Source organism: Helianthus annuus, chromosome 11 (genome assembly GCF_002127325.2).
Source record: "Helianthus annuus cultivar XRQ/B chromosome 11, HanXRQr2.0-SUNRISE, whole genome shotgun sequence".
Taxonomy (NCBI): domain Eukaryota; kingdom Viridiplantae; phylum Streptophyta; class Magnoliopsida; order Asterales; family Asteraceae; genus Helianthus; species Helianthus annuus.
The window spans coordinates 25,450,020-25,474,229 of NC_035443.2; the positions used below are offsets into that span (position 1 = coordinate 25,450,020).

The following is a 24,210-nucleotide window of genomic DNA, read 5'->3' on the forward strand; positions in this document are numbered from 1 at the left end:
GTAATGCTTCACATCGGTAAAGAACTTTTTTCTTTGGTGGTGTGGCCATCCTTTGGTGACTATACCGCTAGCTAAGTAGTTAGCATAGTCGCCATACCATGGTTCTTGTCTACTTTCCACCATTTCCAGGGATTCTGTTGGAAATTTTTCATTGATTTGCTCGTCCCTGGTTGCTTCCAAAGCTGGGTCTTCTAGGCGTGAAAGATGATCTACCGCAGTGTTTTCTGCTCCTCTTTTGTCTTTGATTTCGATATCAAATTCTTGGAGGAGTAGAATCCACCTGATCAAACGTGGTTTGGCGTCTTGTTTCTTGAAAAGGTATCGGATAGCTACATGATCTGTATAGACTACAGTTTTAGAAAGAACAAGGTAAGAACGAAATTTATCAAAAGCAAACACCACGGCTAGTAATTCTTTTTCAGTAGTTGTGTAATTCTCTTGTGCATCATTAAGTGTTTTACTAGCATAATAAATTGGGTGGAAATGCTTTTCTTTTCTCTGTCCCAAGACTGCTCCAACAGCAAAGTCACTTGCATCACACATGATCTCGAAAGGTAGTTTCCAATCAGGCGCTATCATGATAAGTGCATTGACTAGCATTTCCTTGAGGGCTAGAAATGCTTGATTGCAATCCTTGTCAAAGATGAAAGGCGCATCTTTTTCAAGTAATTTTGTTAGAGGTCTTGAAATTTTTGAAAAGTCCTTGATAAACCTTCTATAAAATCCGGCATGCCCTAGGAAACTTTTGATTGCTCTAACGGAGTAGGGTGGAGGTAATCGAGAAATAGTGTCTACTTTTGCTCGATCAACTTCCATTCCTTCGCTCGAGATTTTGTGACCGAGTACTATTCCCTCCGTTACCATGAAATGGCATTTTTCCCAGTTAAGGGCGAGGTTAGTTTCCTCACATCAGGATAGCATTCGTTCGAGGTTATCGAGGCATTGGTCATATGAATCTCCAAAGATAGAAAAGTCGTCCATGAAGACTTCCATAGTTTTTTCTATCATATCATGGAAAATGGCCACCATGCAACGTTGGAATGTTGCCGGTGCATTACATAGACCAAATGGCATGCGTCGATAAGCGAAAGTTCCGCAGGGGCATGTGAAAGTCGTCTTTTCTTGGTCTTCAGGTGCTATTGGAATTTGAAAGTAACCTGAAAAACCATCCAAGAAACAGTAAAATTTATGACCAGATAGTCGTTATAACATTTGATCAATGAAGGGCAAAGGAAAGTGGTCTTTCCTTGTTGCTTCATTTAATCGTCTATAGTCTATAAAAACTCTCCATCCTGTGACGGTTCTTGTTGGTATTAATTCATTCTTTTCATTAGTTATTACCGTCATACCTCCTTTCTTTGGGACTACTTGGATGGGACTCACCCATGGACTATCGGAGATAGGATAAATTAGTCCGGCGTCAAGTAGTTTGATGACCTCATTTTTAACCACTTCTTGCACATTGGGATTTACTCTACGTTGTGGTTGTATTACCGTTTTGTAGTCATCATTCATTAAAATTTTGTGCGTGCACATGGAAGGACTTATTCCTTTAATATCTACAAGCTTCCAAGCGATCGCATTTTTGTGTTTTTTAAGAAGATTAATTAATTTTTCTTTTTCTACACTACTCAATTTAGACGAAATAATTATAGGTAATTTACCATCTTTGTCTAGAAAAGCATATTCCAAACCTTTCGGAAGTTCCTTGAGCTCAATGGGCGGTTCTTTAGGAGACTCCTTATTTCGTGGCTCATCTAGATCAAGAACTTTAAAGGTTTGTTCTATGGCGACCTCTTCTTCAACAAAGTGGTCAACTTTTTCACTTGTATCGGGTGGCTCATCTTCATCTTCAATTAGGGGGTCATTATTGCCAAAAGGATATTTCATTGAACGCTCAAGATCTATGCTCCTTTTGAATGCCCCAAACTGAAGAGGTAGATTATTAAACTTCCGGTTTTTCAAAGCTTCATGAGTTTTTACAAAAGGTCGTCCCAACACTAGAGGAGCGTCATCGAGGATGACAAAGTCGGTTGGGATTACCATTTGATTTGTTTGAACCAAGACATCCTCCACTACACCAATTGATTTTATTACTTTCCGATTAGATAGAAAAATGGGTATTTGAAGTGGAGCAAAATCACTCATACTTAATTTTTCGAAAATGTAATTAGGCATTATGTTAACACAAAGATCTTTATCAATGGTGACATTACTAATAAATGAATTTTGAAAAAAACATGGAACCGGTGTAATGTTAATTTCAAAAGGATCTTCTTTTATTAGCGAAGTTTGATCATTAGTTAACTTAACACTTACCATTTCTTCAATTTTAGTGTTAATGTTTAACTCTTTTAAAAACTTAGCATGAGTTGGTACTAAACAATGATTTTCGAAAGAAGGTGACAAGAGATTAATTTCTTCAAAATTAGACTCTTCTTGAATTTTAACGTTATCGGCCTCACCTTTTTCGTTGTCTAACTCATGAGTCGGTTTTTCACTTATTTGTTCTTCCATTTTTAACTCTTCAACTATCGTTTCTTTAATTAATTCTTCTCTTGCGCGGGACTCCTCTTCCCTTGCGCGAGATTCTTTTATGCAACGTTCGATAGTTTTAAATTTTTCTATTATCCTATCGGCTATTTCGGTGATAGAGTAGGGATCGGGATCCTCAAGGCTTGAATCCGGTTGTTCGATCCTTGGTTCCTCATAGTACCCATATGAAGTGGATGGTTCATACCATTGTTCTTCATTGTAAGTATATGATGGATAAGGGTCGAAATTTTGTTCTTCATAGTACTCATATGAGGTGGGTTATTCACGCCATGGTTCCTCATAATAAGTGTATGAAGGTGGTGGTTCATATCTTGACTCCTCAAAGTATGAGTATGAAGGCTCATACCTTGGTTCATCAAAGTATGAGTATGAGGGAGTAGGTTCATACCTTTGGTCTTCTAGGATGTGTATGAAGTCGATGGCTCGTACCTGGGCTCCTCATAATAGTTGTATGAAGTGGACGGTTGAAATAAGTTACAATATTGTACCGAGTGCGGGTTACCACAATTAGTGCAATATTCTCTCATGTAATCATCCTCCTCATAGGTGTAGTTGTAGCCTCCTGAGTATTGATCCATAAGAATCACTCAACAGACCACAACTGAGTCTCGGGACCATAAAACAGAAAATAAAGACGGAAACAGAGGCTAGACACGGCCCCGTGTTCAGTGGACAAGGCCCCGTGTTCAGGGTCTGTATCTGGGCGTTTTAATTAAAGTTACTGGTCTTGCTGAACACGGGGGCGTGTTCAATGGACACGGCCCCGTGTTAAGACTCTGTATCTGGGTATCTAACTAAAAATATGCAGCACGAGGACGTGTTCAGTGAGCACGGCCCCGTGTTCAGGCTACTGTAAATGCAAACTAAACTAAAATGCAGAAAAATGTGCGCGCGGTTTATAAAGGTTTTGGAAAAAAACTGATTAGGCCGTCGATTTTAAGCTTTCTTAAAATCCTTGTGTCCCCGGCAACGGCGCCAAAAACTTGATGCGTGCAAGTGTGTATATGTTTTAGGTATATATTTTAAGCCCTTTTTACACTTTTTAGCCAAGTTTTAAATTTAGAAAACACGATATTTACTAACACTAAGCACACATATGGGCAAGTGCACCCATCGTGGACGTAGTATAGTGTTGGTAAGGTACCGAGGTCGTCCAAGGACACAAGAGCTTTTAGTACCGGTTTATCCTCAACATCTAATCAAATAAAAATGTTAGAAAAGATTTTAAAACTAAGAAAATAAAACTAACTAAATGCTGAAAAATAAAAATAAAATTAAAAACAGATAGACAAGATGAATCACTTGGATCCGACTCGTGTATAGTGTAACCTTTGATTATTTTCGCACTTTTGCACTTGTTTAAGAGATTATCTTAGTTATTGTAGTAGGCCCCTCTTTTGAAGGTGACGTTACCCTCAACCCAGTAGTTTGAGTCAGCAATGATACAATCCTAAAGGGTCGGATTATTGAAAGATAATTAATTAAGTTATTAATGCAAATTATGGTAGGCCCCTCTTTTGAAGGTGACGTTACCCTCGACTAAGTAGTCTGAGTCAGCAGGGATACAGTCCTAAGTAGCCTGGTTATAGTATTAATAGTAGTTTAACTTATGAGGGGGTCAACGAGTTTGGATCCCCGCCATCCAATACCTTTGGGTATTGAAGGAGATCCTACTAAATTTGACCCAGGTCCCTTGCAGGACCTCTAAACGCTGAACAAGGGCAAGACTCTTCTGCCTTCTCTGTTTTGCTTGGGAGGATGCTGTCGAGGGGTCGGGCAATCCACTTTTGTCCCTTTTCTTGTATTTATGTTAGATTTTGCTGTCTTTTTGCTTCTTTTGTTAATTTGAGCTCATTTAATCCTGAAAATACAAAAGGGAGACAAAAGCACACTTTTTCCAACATTAGTACTAAAAAGGGTTAGTTTTATGCCACAGTTGATATAATTTATATGTTGCATTTGCGCGTATCACAGAAGAATGCAGAAGACTTTCTGACACAACTTCTAAAATAGGATCAGAAAATCTGCAACATGCTAACTGACCTGAAAATCAAAAGAAAACATGAAATCACATGGAGAAAGGCCAGAGTCTACGAAATCCTAGCAAGTGTTAACTCTAGCGTGTAAAACTTTATAAATATTTCTTTAAATTTGTATTTTTCTATGTAGTGGTTTCATTCTAATAATATAAACATGCATCTTAATATTCTAAAATGTCAGTGTCTAAAAAACTCTCAACACCATCAACAGTTAATCAAAATAAGAAACAAACCTAACATCCAAAGGTCTCTTCTCAACTTTGTAGTACATCTAACTTTTCACGATATTGCACGAATCTATCCTTTCTATAAAAGGAAAATAGCACATGCAACTTTTCACGATTTAACGAAAATCGAACAATGCAACTCTCCCATCAAAGAAGATAGCACATGCAACTTTTCACGATGTTGCAATAATGATACTACAACATCGATATTGAAAGGCTGATGTGTGATGGGAAGCTTCATTGAAACGACGATGTTGGAACAATGATACTGGAACGATAACATGTAAACATAAACAACAAACATTCGAACAAAGAAGTGTAATCAAAGATTAGCGGCTGAATCACGAGAAAGATGCGTTTGAGAGAGAGATATACGCTCACATATATGAGCGAGCAAGATTTGAATGTGACACCAGATAATTATATCTTATTTATAGGATTAAAATATATGGTTTGAATTTCGAATTTCAAAATTACAGATATTATCAGTAATTACTGATCTGATTTGAAAGCAATTGTCATGATGTTTATTGGGAACTGATGTTTATTGGGAACTGAAAGGTAAGTAGTGTATATACTTATTTCCAGCTTTATTAAACTAAAAAAAATATTAGAAATGAAATGCAAAGTAGGAAAAAAAAAAGAGAGAACGTCAATTTTAAATTACCATTTTGCATACTTTTGAATTTCAAAATTACTGATATTATTAGTAATTACTGATCTGATTTGAAAGCAATTGTCATGATGACTTTTCTAATTTTTATTTTAACTTTAGTTAAGATATAATAACCGTCAGTTTAAAATGGTAATAGTCATCAAGAATTTTTTTTATTTTTTAATTTAACTTTAAATTTTATCACGAAAACAATGTTGGAGGAACTCTTATCTCATTGGAATGTAACGATTAGGTAAAATGGTAATTTCATTGTAATTCTACTTTTTATTTGATAATTTCAATCTATCACTAATTAACACCATCAGTAATAAAAATGTGAGCAGTGGCTGTTTTTTAGGAAAACCGCTGATGGTCAATATCAATGGATGTCAACAATAAAAAAGTGAGCAGTGGCTATTTTTTCCTATCAGTGGATACCCATCAGTTTTTTAAACACTGATGTTTGGTCAGTCAGTGGTCAACACGAAGATTGAAGAAACAGACGTTGTATTTCAGCAGTGGATAACTTTTAACAATCAAATGTTTCAACCAACACAGTGGTTGTAACAGGCTTTTAAACAGATGTTGGGCTTTAAACAGATGTCGCCTTATATATCAGTTGTCTGGACTTAAACAGAAGTTTGACCTTAAACACATGTTTGCCCATAAACAGAAGTTTAGCCATAAACAGAAGTTTAGCCATAAACAGATGTTTGGCCTTAAACAAATGTTCGAGCTTAAACAAATGCTTGCCCATAAACATCTGTTTGCAAAAAAAGACCAATTTCAAGAATACTATACCCAAACAATCAAAATGAGGAGCTTAATAAACACAAAGACTGTTATAGCAAATAACCTCTACTGATAAAACAACCTCTGCTGCTGAATATGAATACAAAAGCATCATAAAGCTAACATCTGCTGTTGAAACAAAGGTCTACAAAACATAACATCTGCTGATCATTCCACAATATAAATTGCTAACATCTGCTGTGACTTAACAGTGATACAGTTCAACAGAGGATTTCAAACATCTGTTTACACACGCCTCATGATGAACATCTGTTGATAAAAACCGCTCCAGTTCAAGCAAAGGTCTGCCAAAGAGAACCTCTGCGATGGACTAACAGATGATGCAGTTCAACACAGAATGTATAACAGCAGTGCTTTAACAGACCACGATCAACAGATGACAATATAATAACAATAATATTCAAACTGTAGCAATTACATTTTCATAAATCTAACAACCATCATCGAAGTTGTAACAAAATCTAAACACCGATACACTAAACACTGTTACACAAGAAAAACTGATACATAAATACTAATGTTGAATCCGCTGTAGATACTGAACCACTGCTGTTACTGAGCAGTGGTTTTCCTTTGGTTAATCAGGCCTTAGGTACATAAGTGCCTGTCTTTAACAGCTTTGTCTTCAACATTGTCCGTCTATTCAATAGAGAGAAATCAATACATTACATCCCTGTTGAAAAACAGAATCAATATATTTAGGGAAAATGGGATTGAAAGATGATAACCCAACAGTGGAGGATCTCATTTGACAGCTCCGATAAATTCAATGGTATTCTCAAACAATGCTTCATAGATTTTTGAAGACCCACAAAGACCAGCAAATGTCCACAGTGATACTTCTTTAGACATTTGTCGGTCTTTAAAAATGTAGTAAACATTATTTGAGAATACAATTGAATTTATAAGAGATGTAGAATGAGATCCTCAACTGTTGGGTTATCATCTTTCAACCCCATTTTCCGTAAATATATTAATTCTGATTTTCAGACCTCCCAAAGCCACCAATCAGCCTCCAAAGAGATCGAGATAGCTTGAAGCATAAGCTGGACTTGCTGTCATTCCACCAGTTGAGTATTTAATCCCAATATATACCAACTGAAAATCAATCTACTCGTAATCACATGGTACACCAATGCAAGCATCTGAATAAACAATAAACAATAACAAATCAAAGACAAAATCAAAAGCTACAAACATATCAAACAAATTTCATAGAATCATGATTTATTTTAAACACAAACAGACATTACCTCTTCATCAATAAAGTTGAGATCCATTTTATAACTTTGATCACATTCGGAAGCTCGGCCAACGAACTCAAGACTTCAACACCAAATAACAAATCCAGCAAGATCTACCTGAAGAACATTTAGCATCCAAACTTTCAGTTCATGATAAAAAGAAAAAATCAAAAAATATCTATTTTTAAACTACCATTCAAATCGATGTTAAATGCAACGCCTCTGTCATCTTCATCCTCTTCTGTATATCTACAGTTTTAGAGATAGAGAGTTGAGAGAGAGTAGACAGAGATATTGAAAGGCTGATGTGTGAAGGGAAGCTTCACTGAAATGACGATGTTGGAACAAAGATACTGGAACGATAACATGTAAACATAATCAACAAACATTCGAACAAAGAAGTGTAATCGGAGATTAACGCCTGAATCACGAGAAAGATGCATTTGAGAGGGAGAGATACGATCACAGATGTGAGCGGGAGAGATTTGAATGTGGAGCCAGATTATTAACCCTTATTTATAGGATTAGAATATATGGTTTGAATTTTGAATTTTGAATTTTGAATTTTGAATGTGGAGCCAGAATTTAGAATCTCAACAGATGTTTTATTGGGAACCGATGTTTGATTATAAAATGTTGAGGGCAGATGTTTAAACAAAAGTTTAAATGTTATTTGATATGGGCAGACCTTTCCCTCAGCAGACCTTTGCATCTTAAATGTGGGCCAACTTTGAATTTTAAAGTCTTTTAATATTAGGCATTATGATGTAATAATGACATAAGAAAAGCCTTGTTGGACATGCTCTCAAGCTGACACATCAGCTTTTCTTATGTCATTGAGATTTCTCCTTTTATAGAAAGTATATATAGATATAATAGAATACCATATATTGCATTGTCTAGTGACTACTAGCTCAGCTGGTAAGAGGTGTGAAGGTTTATTTACATGTCACGAGTTTGATCCTGGGCCAGTGGTGTTCCTGCATGGGGCTTAGGCCAGACCGACCGGGAGGTACCGCATTGTGGGCCGGCGGATTCAAACCTGAGCGGGTACGCCTAGAGGCGGCCAAGGTAACCAGTTGATCCACTCCTTCCAATATATATATATATATATATATATATATATATATATATATATATATATATATATATATATATATCATTATGCATATCAGGCTTTAATGAGTTCTAATATGAAACGCCAAGCAGTCCCTCTTTCTCAGTTCGAAAAATGCATTGTTGGAACTGGATTGGAAGGCCAAGCGACTTTAGATTCAGGGGCTCTTGCAATAGCAAAACACGAACGAAATTTTTTATTATACCGATACTGACAAGATCCTTTTATTAGGTAATGGGGATACTCTAAGAATTCCATTAGTTATGTATCAACGTTTACACATACATCATTCGAAACCTAGGGTTGGGAACACTACAACCTACTGCGACAAATTCAAGAGCAATATAAGGAACACTACAAACACGAACGAAATTTTTTATTATACCGATACTGACAAGATCCTTTTATTAGGTAATGGGGATACTCTAAGAATTCCATTAGTTATGTATCAACATTTACACATACATCATTCGAAACCTAGGGTTGGGAACACTACAACCTACTGCGACAAATTCAAGAGCAATATAAGGAACGAAAGTGTAAGACCCTAACATGTTTTAACTAAAAGACGCAGCGGAAAATACGAACGTTAAAATTTATTTTTGTTATAGACATGTTGACATACTTGAAGGTCTATTTTAAATTGACCCTTTTACAATAAGAATATTCTTCGCTCTCAATTAAGGAATAAAAACATAACATACATTTACTAAACTATGTGACATCGCTTCTGTACAATCCACGTGCTTTGACTCGATCTTCAACCGCTTACACTTCATGATGAGGATCAGTAACGCTGTGCGACCTGCAGTCACCACATACATTCACATCATTAGTATTTGATGACATCATACATAATCTAAACGTACATAATTAAATGTTCCACCATGTCCTATTCTACATTCCATTCGGTTCTCCTTCGAAATTCAAACATTTGCATCTTGGTGTCTACCCTTCAATGAGAACTCAGAATAGGATCGTGAATACTCATAGGTATTAACACCACGTATACATACATACAAGTCTCGCTCATTTGTATATTCATAGTTCTAAGCATGCATACATATTATCTAATCTTACATAATCAATCTCTTATGTGTAAAAAAAGACTAAATTGCCCTTACCTTTAACAGAATAAATGAGTGATGTTAGACGTCCAGCGTTAAGTAAGAAAAAGATAAAACCTTGGTAAGTGAAAATGTTAATCAGAACTAATAGATTATATTAATTCTTTTAAATAAAATCATAATTACTCGCCAAATGATGTTACACCATACACAATAGTTATTTCTAAATTAAACGTATACATGGTTTGTTGATATTCTCTTTAGATGTTATTTCAACCCATAAACTTATATATTCTTTAAATTAATGATAACTTTGTTTATATAGAACTACTAATCGAATTTTTAGGTGATATTTCTACCCATAAACTTATATATTCTTTAAATTAGTGATAACTTTGTTTATATAGAACTACTAATGAATTAAATATACATATATATATATTTTTATAATTTGCCACTATATCACACAAGTTGTAGACTATCCATTTCTTTTTTATTGTTCATTATCGTATTTATTAGGTTTGACCAGATTACTTATTTAGCACTAGCTCAATCATCATTTTCAAAGTTAATTATTCGTTGGCTCTTATATTTAGGTGGTGTTTGTTTTTTGGCCAGAAGCACTTCTGGCCACTTATGCCTGTGCCGTGCAGACGCGCGCAGACGTTTGAGTGCAGCTGCTTGTTTGTTTTCTCGCAGACCTTTCATTAAAAAAGGTCTGTGAGACCTCTTCTTGGCACAGACCTTGACCCATGTCTTCTTGGCACAGACCTAACCATTTCTCACCTTTCTCTCCTCCCTCGATCTCTCTCGACGCTGTCAAAACCCACCGGCACTGATAACCACCACCGTTCTCTCCTCCCTCGATCTCTCTCTCTCTCTTCAGAAACCCCCAAATCGAAACCCTTGAAGATGGTGAAATTAGGGTTTCGATGGAGGTGGTTGACGGCGGCTGAAGTGGTGGTGCTTGGCTTCGTGGTGGCGGTGGTGCTTGGTGGTTGCGACGGGGTTGGTGGGGGAGGAAGGAGGAGATGGTGGTGGTGAGTGTTAGGTGGTGGTGGTGGTTGCGACGGGGTGGTGGTGGCTGCGACAGGGTGGGTGGTGGCTGAAGTGGTGGTGATTGGTTGTGGTGGTGGAGGTGGACGGTGGTTGTGGTGGTAGAGGGAGGCAGAGAGAGAGAGATCAGAGAGATGTTCTGTGTGTGTTGTGTGTGTGTTGAGTGTGAGAAGAGGTTGTTATATATAAAAAAACAAACCCTCTTCTCCTTGCAGACTGCAGACATTTGGTCCACCTCTTCTCCTGCAGATGCCTGCAGATGTGGTCCGCAGACTGCAGACCTTTTCCCGCAGAAAAAACAAACAGCACTTTAATGTGAAAATTAATTTGTATTCTACATCGTTGGCTCCCTCATAAGGTTGGGGGAAATTTTCTTTAACCCAATCATATATTGTCATGTCATTTTCCCTCTCTAACTCTCCTCTTACCAAAAAACATAAGGGGTGCACACCTCATGAGGTGAGCGAAAATTATATTTTTTTCCTTTTTTTATAAACTATTAATAAATTAATAAATGAAACATAATTTTAACAAAATAAAAGTACATTAAATTAAAAAATTAACTAAAGTTACTTAAAAAAAACATTACATTAAATAAAACTAACTAAAATTGCATTAACTAAAAAAATAAAAATAAAAACATTACATAAAATTAAACCTACTAAAAAATAAAAACATAAAATATTTAGAAACTACATGGCCAATTATATTTTTTGGCGATCTCCCATTTTCGTGCTAGTGGTGATTTCCAACATCTCCGGTGGAACATTGCGGTGCAACCTATTAAACGTCTCGAGATCCTTATCAAACCTAATCGATCTCAACGTCTCTCGATGTTCATCCGCCAACTCCGTAAATTTTTCCTCTCGTTTCTTTTTAATGTCCACCAATTCTTGTTTCATAAATTCGTATTCTTGGAGCTTGTCGGACATACCAATCGACCTTTCGCTCGACGTTGCGGGTCCTTCATCTTTCTTTGTTTGCCTTCTTGGAGAGGGGTCTACATTTATGTCGGGAATATTACTAGTGAATTCGGTATTCAGTGTACCCGCTTGGTAGTTACCCGAATCCGATGACTTTCTTTTTTGCCCCAAACTACGACTCTCCTCCTCACCTAACAACGGAACCGGGGATCATTTCTGATGCTTTCTAACCACCTCCCACACCTTAATATGAGGAAAGCTACCCGAATGTTTTTTTTTTTTTTTGTAGTCTTTTAGCGTTTGTGTCATAACATGGGCATCGTCACTCCCGCTAGGACGTAAACGATTCTATCATAAAAATATAAATTATATAAGGTTAAAATTAACAATATATAAAGGTACAAAAATAAAAATATAAATTATACCGCTTGATGCCAAAATCCGTTGAATAAGTTCAACTTCGCTTGCATAGCTTTCCATTTTGGACGGACTTGATGGACAGTCCGTGTACTTCCTCCAATGGTTGCATTGTAATGTGCGAGAACTTTTTTTCCAAAAACCATCCGATCTTTGGGCATTTCCTTTTTTCTTATTTACACTACAATACACGTACGCCATCGCTAACGCCTCTTCTTGTTTCTTCGTCCATCTTTACGGATCCGTCTTTACCCCCTTTCCTTTCGGTTCATCTTCGGCTACTTCTTCGACTTCAACTTGTTCATCTACTTCTTCATCTTCGTCTTCATCTAAGTCTTGAGTCCCGGCTACGTATTCTTCATCTTCCTCATCATTGTATATTGGAAGCATGTGTTCAACATTATCTCTTGAGATTGAATTGGCGGACTCCGATAACCAAACGGGTCAAAAACGTTTTGAGCTTCCATAGGATAATCGTACACACCCGGTGCAACCATCGTGTGACCTTGTGGTAAAGAAAAAAATTGTGGTAGATAGTTGGGTTGGGGTTGGGTGTTGTAAAAACCCGGTTGTTGAAAAAATTGTGGTGGATAGTTAGGTTGGTACACACTCGATCTGCCTCGTCTACTTTGCGAGCCGCGTCCCCTCGTTTTCGAACCGGAACCCGAAACTTTTTTCTTGCCATCACTCTTGTTTTGTCTATTCATAGTATTCTTTGATTTGTGTGGAAAAAATGGAATGGGGTGAAAAAATAGAATGTGAAAACATGGTTTTATAAAAGGTATTTAATTGAATTTTTTTTAATTAACGGCATTATAGTCGTTTATCTCCTCCAACGGCTCTTTTTTGTTCAATGGTCACATGTCCACACACGGTGAATGTCCACCGAAATCAATCCCCACCCCCCACATGGTATACATTGTTGGCGGCGGTGTGTCCCCCACGACAAACCAACACCGCGCATACCTCCCCGCTTGCGCCCCGTATACCCTTACATTTAATCTGAAAATTAATTTGTATTCTAAATACTTATGGTAGAGTATTACCACTAAATTGGGCCTAGCCCAAAGGTTTTAGGTTTAATACATTAAAGGCCATGAACACCCTATAGGCCTAAACTAGGGGTGTGCACGGTTCGGTTTGTTCGGTTTTTTGGGTAAAATCAAAACCGTAACCGAAAGTTCGGTTTTTGGTTTTCAAAAACCGTTCGGTGTCAGTTTTTCGGTTTCGGTTTTTTCGATTTCGGTTATTTCGGTTTTAGCAACGGTTTGGTTCGGTTTTTCGGTTTTTGAAACAAATTATGTAAGATTCAAAACTTAAAAGTATAATTCATAGTTTAAGAATCTTTGTTAAATGTTTACATTTAAGTTAATATATTTAGTCTTTTAAATTAATAGTTTAAATTTTATTTATATATATATATATATATATATATATATATGTAACACCCTTGTTATTATTTAGCGTTTATCGTATAATTTAAACTAATAATCATGTACTTATAGTCACAATTATACTGAAAATACGGGTTTGTTAAAAACTTTTACAATTTAAAGTGATACCACCTATTGTGGTTTAATTCGCCGTTTTAGAATAACGGCGAAACAACATTGCGGAAGCTTTGTTTAACGTGTGTTCGGTTCTTGCTCGATGCTTGATCTTCATCCAGGACCCTCGACATTCACCTGAGATCAAAACCAACTTAAAAGTCAGTTTTGATAATTAAATAACTAATACAACAAGGAAAATTAGGAAAATCCAACATTGATATCTTGTTCCAAAAACAAATACTTGAATCTGGCCTCCACCGTAACTTACAGTGGACACCGTAAGTTACGGTGGCCCCTGAATTAAAAATTTTCCCCCGTAACACAGGAGGCAATCACCGTAACGATTCCAGCCCCACCGTAACTTACGGTGGGCACCGTAAGTTACGGTGGCCCCTGTATCAGAACTCCCATTTTGCCATTTTTGACACGAAACCTTTCGTATCTTTCAATCCGCTCATCCGTTTGACGTACCGTTTCTTCCTACATAATTGTAATTTGATTCTCCACCTTATGGAGTTAAAATCCAACATTCAAACTAATAAAATTCTGGATTTCTAAGTATTCGGCTTAATGTTCAAAATTAACATTTGACCCGTTTGTATTTAAGACCTCCCAAACTTGATTCTAGTTAATCAAAGTTCTTAGACCAAGGTATTTAACTAAAAATATCTATCTTGGATTCATAAGTTTTATGAATCACGTGGCAAACACCCAAGCTACGCGCGTAATTCATTTTGACCCGTTTAGAGCGAATTATGTACATTCAAGCATCAAACTATCTCTCTCTTTTCTACACTTCGTCTTCTCACTTTTAAATAGCCTCTTATGTTCCACCACAACTAATTTTTTTTTTGTGGTGGATATAATATAACGAATCACATTCCTACTTTTTACCCTTAGGATAGTCATCTTACGTGATTATCCCGTTCATAGGCATTTGACCCCCAAATTTGATGCCTACAACTCTTACATGTGTCTAAGAGTTACATGATGATAATACCTGTATCTAAACGACCTCTAAGGGTCGCTTGCCCGATTTACCTATCAAGGGCACTTTCGTCAACTTATTTCCTCATTTTACGACATAGGTCCTTTTACTAAGATATTTGACCAACATTGCATTTTTAACTATAAAATCTATATATATGCGTACCTGGCTCGAGCCAACCTATAGATCCGTTATATACCTCGCGTTAAATTAACCAATATTCTACGGCGTCACAATTATTCAAATTGCTAATCGTTCCTGATAACATACAACTTGACAATCACATTAGTCAATATTGTCAAATGGTGTTATCATCACCATTTGACCCGTTTGGATTATAAGACCAAACCTTTACATAAATTAGAATAAAAGCATGGTTTTAAATTTCCAAATTCACCCATTCGCCCCGTTTACCATAAGCCATGGTTTTTATCATTTATACTTGTTCCGACTTGTGTCAATCGTGTCGGAACCCTTATTTTGGATGTTACATCGTTCTCATTTATAGTTTATAAAATAAATACGTGTCCAACATAAAGGGTGTAAGTTTTACTTACCTCGCATCCAAATTACGCTTTCCTTTTCGTACTTGCTCCGTTTGACCCGCTTCATTCCCAAGCCTCCATCTAGCTTGTCAAGAGTCAAACTATCATCATAATTCACAAGGTGGTTAGATTAGTCATTATAACCACGACTATTCCACCTTACGTATTTTCTATGTCAAAACTACTATTCGACTCCGTCCATGGTTAGTTTAACTTTTCAAAAGTTAACTACCCTTAATTATATGATATGTGCATATAAGCTAAATCGAATTCATAATTAAAATTTGTATTACCCCACATCACACGTAATTAGTCGAACTAGGAAATTACGCGTTTAATTCATAATTTCAACATATGAACATTGTGGGCATAATTTATAACATCAACAATCAAGTTTCGTATCACTGAAAATAGGCTGTTTTTTGGTGACCTGTTTAACCTGTTTACAAGTCTTCAAAAATTATGATTTTTTAATGTGGCGTACCTATCGGAGGGTTAGCACTTGTGTTAAAATTTCAAGATCTAACTCTTTACCAAAAATTCGTAAAAATTCATCTACTAAGCTGCAATCAGATTCGTCACTTCTGACTGCAGCTTACGGAAAAATTCATTAAAAATTCCTCGTTTATCCGATTGACGAAATTCCAATTGGTGATTCTTCTAATCACTTAATACTTTCTACAGTAAGAATTTGAGATCATAACTCAATTCCTAAATTGAGTTATGACATTCGTAATGGGCTGCAAATTCTGTCAGAAAACGCAGCTTGAACCTTTGATACGGAAAAATTCATAAAACGCTCAATTTTCGTCGAAAAAATGCGATTCCAGTGGGGTTTTAAAGATATTTCCTGGAATTACATTTTAGACTCAAGAAACAAACGTTTTTGTCACGTTTTCTCCACGTTACAGCCAATACAAGTCGGCTGTAAATTCTGATCAGAAGTTGTTTGAATTCAGCTTTCAATCGAAACATGTTTATGATATTATAGCACTACTTTTAGCCATCAAAAACCCTAAAAACATCACATTACACGAATTTAGCATCATCACACTTATCACCTTCAATGGTGATCATGAATTCACAAGATTTAGACCTAATTTCATCATATGCTTGTCTAGGGTTTACTCCTAGACACTACAATGTTCCTATTTCATCATATAACGAACATGCAACCATCTAATTCGAATTCTCTAAGTTCATCCAGAAATTCAAGTAGAGAATTTTTGTCAAATATTGCATACCTTATGATCTCCTTGCGATGGGGATCATTAATCTATGCTCGGAATTTGATTTGGGACTGAAATTTGCCTTCAATTGATCAAATAGCATGAACTTAGGGTTTGAGAAATCTGGGTCGCCCCTCCTTGCTCTGGTCGATCTCCAGAAGACTCCAAATGGAGTGTTTGTGTTTTAATAAAATGTTTTTATTAAAACTAGTTTCAAGTTAAACACTTTTGGTCCCTCTAGTTTCTCTTAGTTTATTTTTAGATCTTTAACTACACACAAGTCATCACCTAACTAGGTTAATTATTCCTAGTTATTTTAACGGGTTCGGGAAGTTATAACCCGTTATGTTTTATGTCTCGTTATCTTGGGCTTTCTTTTTTTTTATATACTTTGTTTTCTCAAAGTATTTATTTTTCCTAATTAATTAATATTAGGTTTATTTATTTAAGTCCTAATATTTACCGGGTTAAATTTTACCACTAACGGTATTTTACCCGTCCTTTAGTATTAACGTGGTTTGATTACCAAACCCGTTTTCGGGGTGTTACAAGTCTACCCCCCTTAAAGAGGTTTCGTCCTCGAAACCTTTTCTTACATAATTCATTGAGTTTAAACTCAATGTATTCGATCCGAGAAATCTTTTAAACATTACTTATACTTTTAACCAATCGTTAGTATTACCCGAAAAGTATGGTAACATCTTTTTGGTTACTAATTGTCTACATATCTCATACGACATAGTGGAACTTTGAAATAACGTAATCCCGTTATTTCCACTAGTTTAGTTAACTTAGCGATATCCATCGCTTTCATATACTATCGAATTCTTTATGAATCCGTTACTTTGACCCATTTAAAAGTCTCTAGTGAAATCTTTCACTTTTAGCTGCTATTTCTTTTGTTTTCAAATTTATTTATTCGGTTTAGTTATACCGAATCCACCGCTTACAAGCAAACTAATATTCTTGATTTGAATTGATGACCTTAACCGGTCTTACTAGCTAGACTTATTAGTCCAGTTACTTTTTACCACTCGCTTGGTTGTAATGTGATTCTACTTCACAGTACATTTCTTAACCGTGATCGTGTCATATCATGTTTAATTTATATCACCCTTTTTATTTTCGAATATATCGTCTTGCGCCTATTAGCGTCAAGACTTGTATCCTTCATGCTTACTATTTAAATTCCTATCAGAATTTATATTTGTAAAAACGTTATTTCTTACTAAAACCAAAGTTTTAGTTTTAGGATCTTCTCTTTGACTTTTGTCAGGATTATGGATATTGACAGTCCATAATTTATTCTTTTACAGTCTTAGTTTTATGAAGGGAATCGTAACAAGTTCCCTCACCTTACACTATTGACCCGTAGGTTCCTTTACTTAACCTCGTAGGCTATTTCCTTAAGCTCTCACCTCTTTAAGGCGAGGCCCTTATGATCCCTTTGCTTCACTTCATGACTCGTGGGTCATATTGGCCTCGTAGACCCTTACACTAATTAATATCCCGTAGGTTATGATGACCCCGTAGATCATCTTTTATTCGAGTCTTTATTCAAATGTGTATGTGTTTATATACACATATAAGGCACCCCTTTTTATGTTTAGAATTATTCACCTTTACTTTTTTTTTTTTGGATTTCGTTTGACCTTGACCGTAGTCTAAGGCTACATTGTTTTCTTTCGAATTATCTTTCCGACTTCTTGACTTCTAACGTCAATTACTCGTCAGTTTACCCTACACTTACCGTTATTCGGTTCTTACCTATACTTCTTTACGACCCATTACCCGGGTTCTTTATCTTAGTGTTTTTTTTTTTTAACATTTTTGTTTCGCTAGTTTGCGTTTTTCCTATATATACTCCTTTATGACCCATCACGTAGGTTCATTAATGTTTCGCGCTTCCATTATTCAGTCTGCGCTTACTTGCATTACCAAGTTTTGATACCTTATTTTTCTCGTTTGACTTGTTCGTGTGAAATTTCATCACTTGTGAACATCAAACTCCATTCTTTATTCGACCCGTTCAACTTTAAAATAGTTGAGCGTAGTTATTAACATTTTTGTTTGCAATTTCTCATTGTCTTTTAGTCATGACTCATATTCCGAGTCTTTTGACTTTCTATCTTGCGTTCCCGTCTCTTGGTTTACGCATTCTTTTCGAATCCTACTCATTCATCGGGTATCTTTACCGTAATCATTTCCAGGTAACCATTCTTATATGGTTTTAGACGTTATTTTAATTTATTTGGTCGTCTTAGCGAGATTAATCGCTTTTATTCCATCAAGTCCTTTATTCTTTATTCAATTCGTTTGACTTGCCCGTGTGAATTTCATTACTTGTGACAGTCAAACTTTTATCCCTATGCCTTAGCATTCCTGTTAGTCGGTTTGTATTTTCTTTTTACTTGATCCTTGTCCCTTCTCTCGGGCTCGTTTTTTTTTTTACGTAATACGCTTCCGTCATCCGACTTACGTTTATTATCAAACATCTTACTTATTTGATTCATTTGGGTACCATTTAAGTTAGTCTCATTCACCCCACCCTTACTACATCGGACATAAATGTGTCCGCTATAAGAAGTTCACGGTATCATATGCCACTACTTACTTGGCCAGAGTAAGCGATTAACACATGAAACACATGACCTTTTTATAGTTTTCACATCACGCCCTATGTAAGTAATGCCTCTATTTGTTTCTCTTGGAAACACTATCCCGAATACATTTTCTATTCGGTTTTCCAAGTTTCTAATTTACATATGCAACAATCATTCCCTACATGTTTGTTGCATATTGCTATTTGTGCATTTACATTTAAAAGCGTGCACCTGGTAATGTTTGCCCCGACGGGCGTTCCTTGCCAATAACCTTGTTCGCGGTCGTTACGCGATTTAGACCTTGGTGAGCATGCTCCACTTGTCATACTTCGGACCATTCCTCTATCATATCCGTAATTTGTTCAACCCTCGCTATCTTCAAGTGTCCTTCAACTAAAACGTTTACAATAGTTAGTAATATCGACCTTAGTAATCGCCCGTATTATAATACAAGGCTTTTCTACTATGCACGTCAATGCACGTATTTTCATCAACTATATCAATCATTTTAATTTGGGTAACGTGTATTACACGATAACCCTATATGTTGTTTACAACACTTTAACACGCTAAACCATTAACATACTTGTACTTACCGGATTTGCGATCAAGCCTCGAACCGAACACTTTATTCTTTTAACCTTGAGCTCTGATAACCAACTTGTAACACCCTTGTTATTATTTAGCGTTTATCGTATAATTTAAACTAATAATCATGTACTTATAGTCACAATTATACTGAAAATACGGGTTTGTTAAAAACTTTTACAATTTAAAGTGATACCACCTATTGTGGTTTAATTCGCCGTTTTAGAATAACGGCGAAACAACATTGCGGAAGCTTTGTTTAACGTGTGTTCGGTTCTTGCTCGATGCTTGATCTTCATCCAGGACCCTCGACATTCACCTGAGATCAAAACCAACTTAAAAGTCAGTTTTGATAATTAAATAACTAATACAACAAGGAAAATTAGGAAAATCCAACATTGATATCTTGTTCCAAAAACAAATACTTGAATCTGGCCTCCACCGTAACTTACGGTGGACACCGTAAGTTACGGTGGCCCCTGAATTAAAAATTTTCCCCCGTAACACAGGAGGCAATCACCGTAACGATTCCAGCCCCACCGTAACTTACGGTGGGCACCGTAAGTTACGGTGGCCCCTGTATCAGAACTCCCATTTTGCCATTTTTGACACGAAACCTTTCGTATCTTTCAATCCGCTCATCCGTTTGACGTACCGTTTTTTCCTACGTAATTGTAATTTGATTCTCCACCTTATAGAGTTAAAATCCAACATTCAAACTAATAAAATTCTGGATTTCTAAGTATTCGGCTTAATGTTCAAAATTAACGTTTGACCCGTTTGTATTTAAGACCTCCCAAACTTGATTCTAGTTAATCAAAGTTCTTAGACCAAGGTATTTAACTAAAAATATCTATCTTGGATTCATAAGTTTTATGAATCACGTGGCAAACACCCAAGCTACGCGCGTAATTCATTTTGACCCGTTTAGAGCGAATTATGTACACTCAAGCATCAAACTATCTCTCTCTTTTCTACACTTCGTCTTCTCACTTTTAAATAGCCTCTTATGTTCCACCACAACTAATTTTTTTTTGTGGTGGATATAACATAACGAATCACATTCCTACTTTTTACCCTTAGGATAGTCATCTTACGTGATTATCCCGTTCATAGGCATTTGACCCCCAAATTTGATGCCTACAACTCTTACATGTGTCTAAGAGTTACATGATGATAATACCAGTATCTAAACGACCTCTAAGGGTCGCTTGCCCGATTTACCTATCAAGGGCACTTTCGTCAACTTATTTCCTCATTTTACGACATAGGTCCTTTTACTAAGATATTTGACCAACATTGCATTTTTAACTATAAAATCTATATATATGCGTATCTGGCTCGAGCCAACCTATAGATCCGTTATATACCTCGCGTTAAATTAACCAATATTCTACGGCGTCACAATTATTCAAATTGCTAATCGTTCCTGATAACATACAACTTGACAATCACATTAGTCAATATTGTCAAATGGTGTTATCATCACCATTTGACCCGTTTGGATTATAAGACCAAACCTTTACATAAATTAGAATAAAAGCATGGTTTTAAATTTCCAAATTCACCCATTCGCCCCGTTTACCATAAGCCATGGTTTTTATCATTTATACTTGTTCCGACTTGTGTCAATCGTGTCGGAACCCTTATTTTGGATGTTACATCGTTCTCATTTATAGTTTATAAAATAAATACGTGTCCAACATAAAGGGTGTAAGTTTTACTTACCTCGCATCCAAATTACGCTTTCCTTTTCGTACTTGCTCCGTTTGACCCGCTTCATTCCCAAGCCTCCATCTAGCTTGTCAAGAGTCAAACTATCATCATAATTCACAAGGTGGTTAGATTAGTCATTATAACCACGACTATTCCACCTTACGTATTTTCTATGTCAAAACTACTATTCGACTCCGTCCATGGTTAGTTTAACTTTTCAAAAGTTAACTACCCTTAATTATATGATATGTGCATATAAGCTAAATCGAATTCATAATTAAAATTTGTATTACCCCACATCACACGTAATTAGTCGAACTAGGAAATTACGCGTTTAATTCATAATTTCAACATATGAACATTGTGGGCATAATTTATAACATCAACAATCAAGTTTCGTATCACTGAAAATAGGCTGTTTTTTGGTGACCTGTTTAACCTGTTTACAAGTCTTCAAAAATTATGATTTTTTAATGTGGCGTACCTATCGGAGGGTTAGCACTTGTGTTAAAATTTCAAGATCTAACTCTTTACCAAAAATTCGTAAAAATTCATCTACTAAGCTGCAATCAGATTCGTCACTTCTGACTGCAGCTTACGGAAAAATTCATTAAAAATTCCTCGTTTATCCGATTGACGAAATTCCAATTGGTGATTCTTCTAATCACTTAATACTTTCTACAGTAAGAATTTGAGATCATAACTCAATTCCTAAATTGAGTTATGACATTCGTAATGGGCTGCAAATTCTGTCAGAAAACGCAGCTTGAACCTTTGATACGGAAAAATTCATAAAACGCTCAATTTTCGTCGAAAAAATGCGATTCCAGTGGGGTTTTAAAGATATTTCCTGGAATTACATTTTAGACTCAAGAAACAAACGTTTTTGTCACGTTTTCTCCACGTTACAGCCAATACAAGTCGGCTGTAAATTCTGATCAGAAGTTGTTTGAATTCAGCTTTCAATCGAAACATGTTTATGATATTATAGCACTACTTTTAGCCATCAAAAACCCTAAAAACATCACATTACACGAATTTAGCATCATCACACTTATCACCTTCAATGGTGATCATGAATTCACAAGATTTAGACCTAATTTCATCATATGCTTGTCTAGGGTTTACTCCTAGACACTACAATGTTCCTATTTCATCATATAACGAACATGCAACCATCTAATTCGAATTCTCTAAGTTCATCCAGAAATTCAAGTAGAGAATTTTTGTCAAATATTGCATACCTTATGATCTCCTTGCGATGGGGATCATTAATCTATGCTCGGAATTTGATTTGGGACTGAAATTTGCCTTCAATTGATCAAATAGCATGAACTTAGGGTTTGAGAAATCTGGGTCGCCCCTCCTTGCTCTGGTCGATCTCCAGAAGACTCCAAATGGAGTGTTTGTGTTTTAATAAAATGTTTTTATTAAAACTAGTTTCAAGTTAAACACTTTTGGTCCCTCTAGTTTCTCTTAGTTTATTTTTAGATCTTTAACTACACACAAGTCATCACCTAACTAGGTTAATTATTCCTAGTTATTTTAACGGGTTCGGGAAGTTATAACCCGTTATGTTTTATGTCCCGTTATCTTGGGCTTTCTTTTTTTTTTTATATACTTTGTTTTCTCAAAGTATTTATTTTTCCTAATTAATTAATATTAGGTTTATTTATTTAAGTCCTAATATTTACCGGGTTAAATTTTACCACTAACGGTATTTTACCCGTCCTTTAGTATTAACGTGGTTTGATTACCAAACCCGTTTTCGGGGTGTTACAATATATATATATATATATATATATATATATATATATATATATATATATATATATATATATATATATATATATATATATATATATATATGTATGTATATATATATATATATATATATATCTTTTATTTACATTTTTTATAGCCAAAACTGAGTAAACTTTCCCTATAGAATTAGAACACCTTATAATTTATAACCAATATGCTCCATAAGAACCAACTTTAATATAAATAAAATGAAAAAGAAACTATTATAATAATAATAATAATAATAATAATAATAGTTATTATTATAATATTAAAACCATAAAAGTATTAAAAGAACTATATATACTATTATAATATTATAATTAGTATTCATTGGCTTTCATCATTAATATAGGATAATATTATTCACATAAACCTAATCTTCTAATCTATTTTAATGTTTTTTCAAAGTTTTTGTTAAGACGTTTTCTTTTATAATACTTTAAAAACCATTTAATTTTTATATTAAATTTTGTTAGTTCTTGTAAACAATGAATAATTTTAATGATAAACAAACATGGTAGAGTTCTTATTATAAATATTTAACAACCAAGAATAAAATTAATAATTCTTAGTAGCATGGGTAAACAATGAAACAACTTAAACATAAAAATATATAGATTTGGTATACTATTAAAACTTATCAGTTCTGTTCGGTTATTTTCGGTTATTGAAAATGATTATCCGAAAACCGAACCGAGATTTTCGGTTATTAAAAATCCGAAAACCGAACCGTCGGTTTTATTTCGGTCCGGATTTTTCGGTTATTTTGGTTACGGTTCAGTTATTTCGGTTTTCTGCTCACCTTTAGCCTAAACAAATATGCACAAAAAACTTAATCTGGGTATTGAAAAAACCAGGTACTGGGTATGTAAACCCGTACCTACCCATAGGGTATTCATCAAGTATGACCTTCATCTACAAAACCGGAACTTGTAACCGGTTTTTTTTTTAATCGGTTACAGTGAATACCCGGAAATTACCCAAAAAATAGCCGATATCCACATATATTTGCAGCCCATCGTATTAAAAACCCGATCTATACTCATAAAATACCTGGAAAAAACCCGAAAA

General features: G+C 35.4%; 1 protein-coding gene across 5 annotated transcripts; it reads right to left on the bottom strand.

The window, feature by feature from the left end:
* Window positions 1–13,592: 13,592 nt before the first annotated feature.
* Window positions 13,593–22,910, bottom strand: LOC110897268. 5 transcript variants are annotated; one of them, XR_002568524.2, is made up of 5 exons: window positions 22,578–22,910; window positions 21,346–21,434; window positions 19,626–19,936; window positions 16,442–19,422; window positions 13,593–15,298 (listed from the first exon to the last, which is right to left on the bottom strand). XR_002568524.2 is itself a non-coding variant. In XM_035979662.1 (3 exons), the coding sequence occupies exons 1-3, from the start codon at window positions 19,365–19,367 to the stop codon at window positions 13,690–13,692; spliced, it is 306 nt and encodes a 101-aa protein (XP_035835555.1). In that variant the 5' UTR covers window positions 19,368–19,615; the 3' UTR covers window positions 13,593–13,689. The 5 variants fall into 5 exon arrangements, 1 of the variants encoding a protein (XP_035835555.1); XR_004872275.1 differs by having other exon boundaries at window positions 13,593–13,799; window positions 14,818–15,298; window positions 19,626–21,434; XR_004872276.1 differs by lacking the exon at window positions 19,626–19,936.
* Window positions 22,911–24,210: the final 1,300 nt, after the last annotated feature.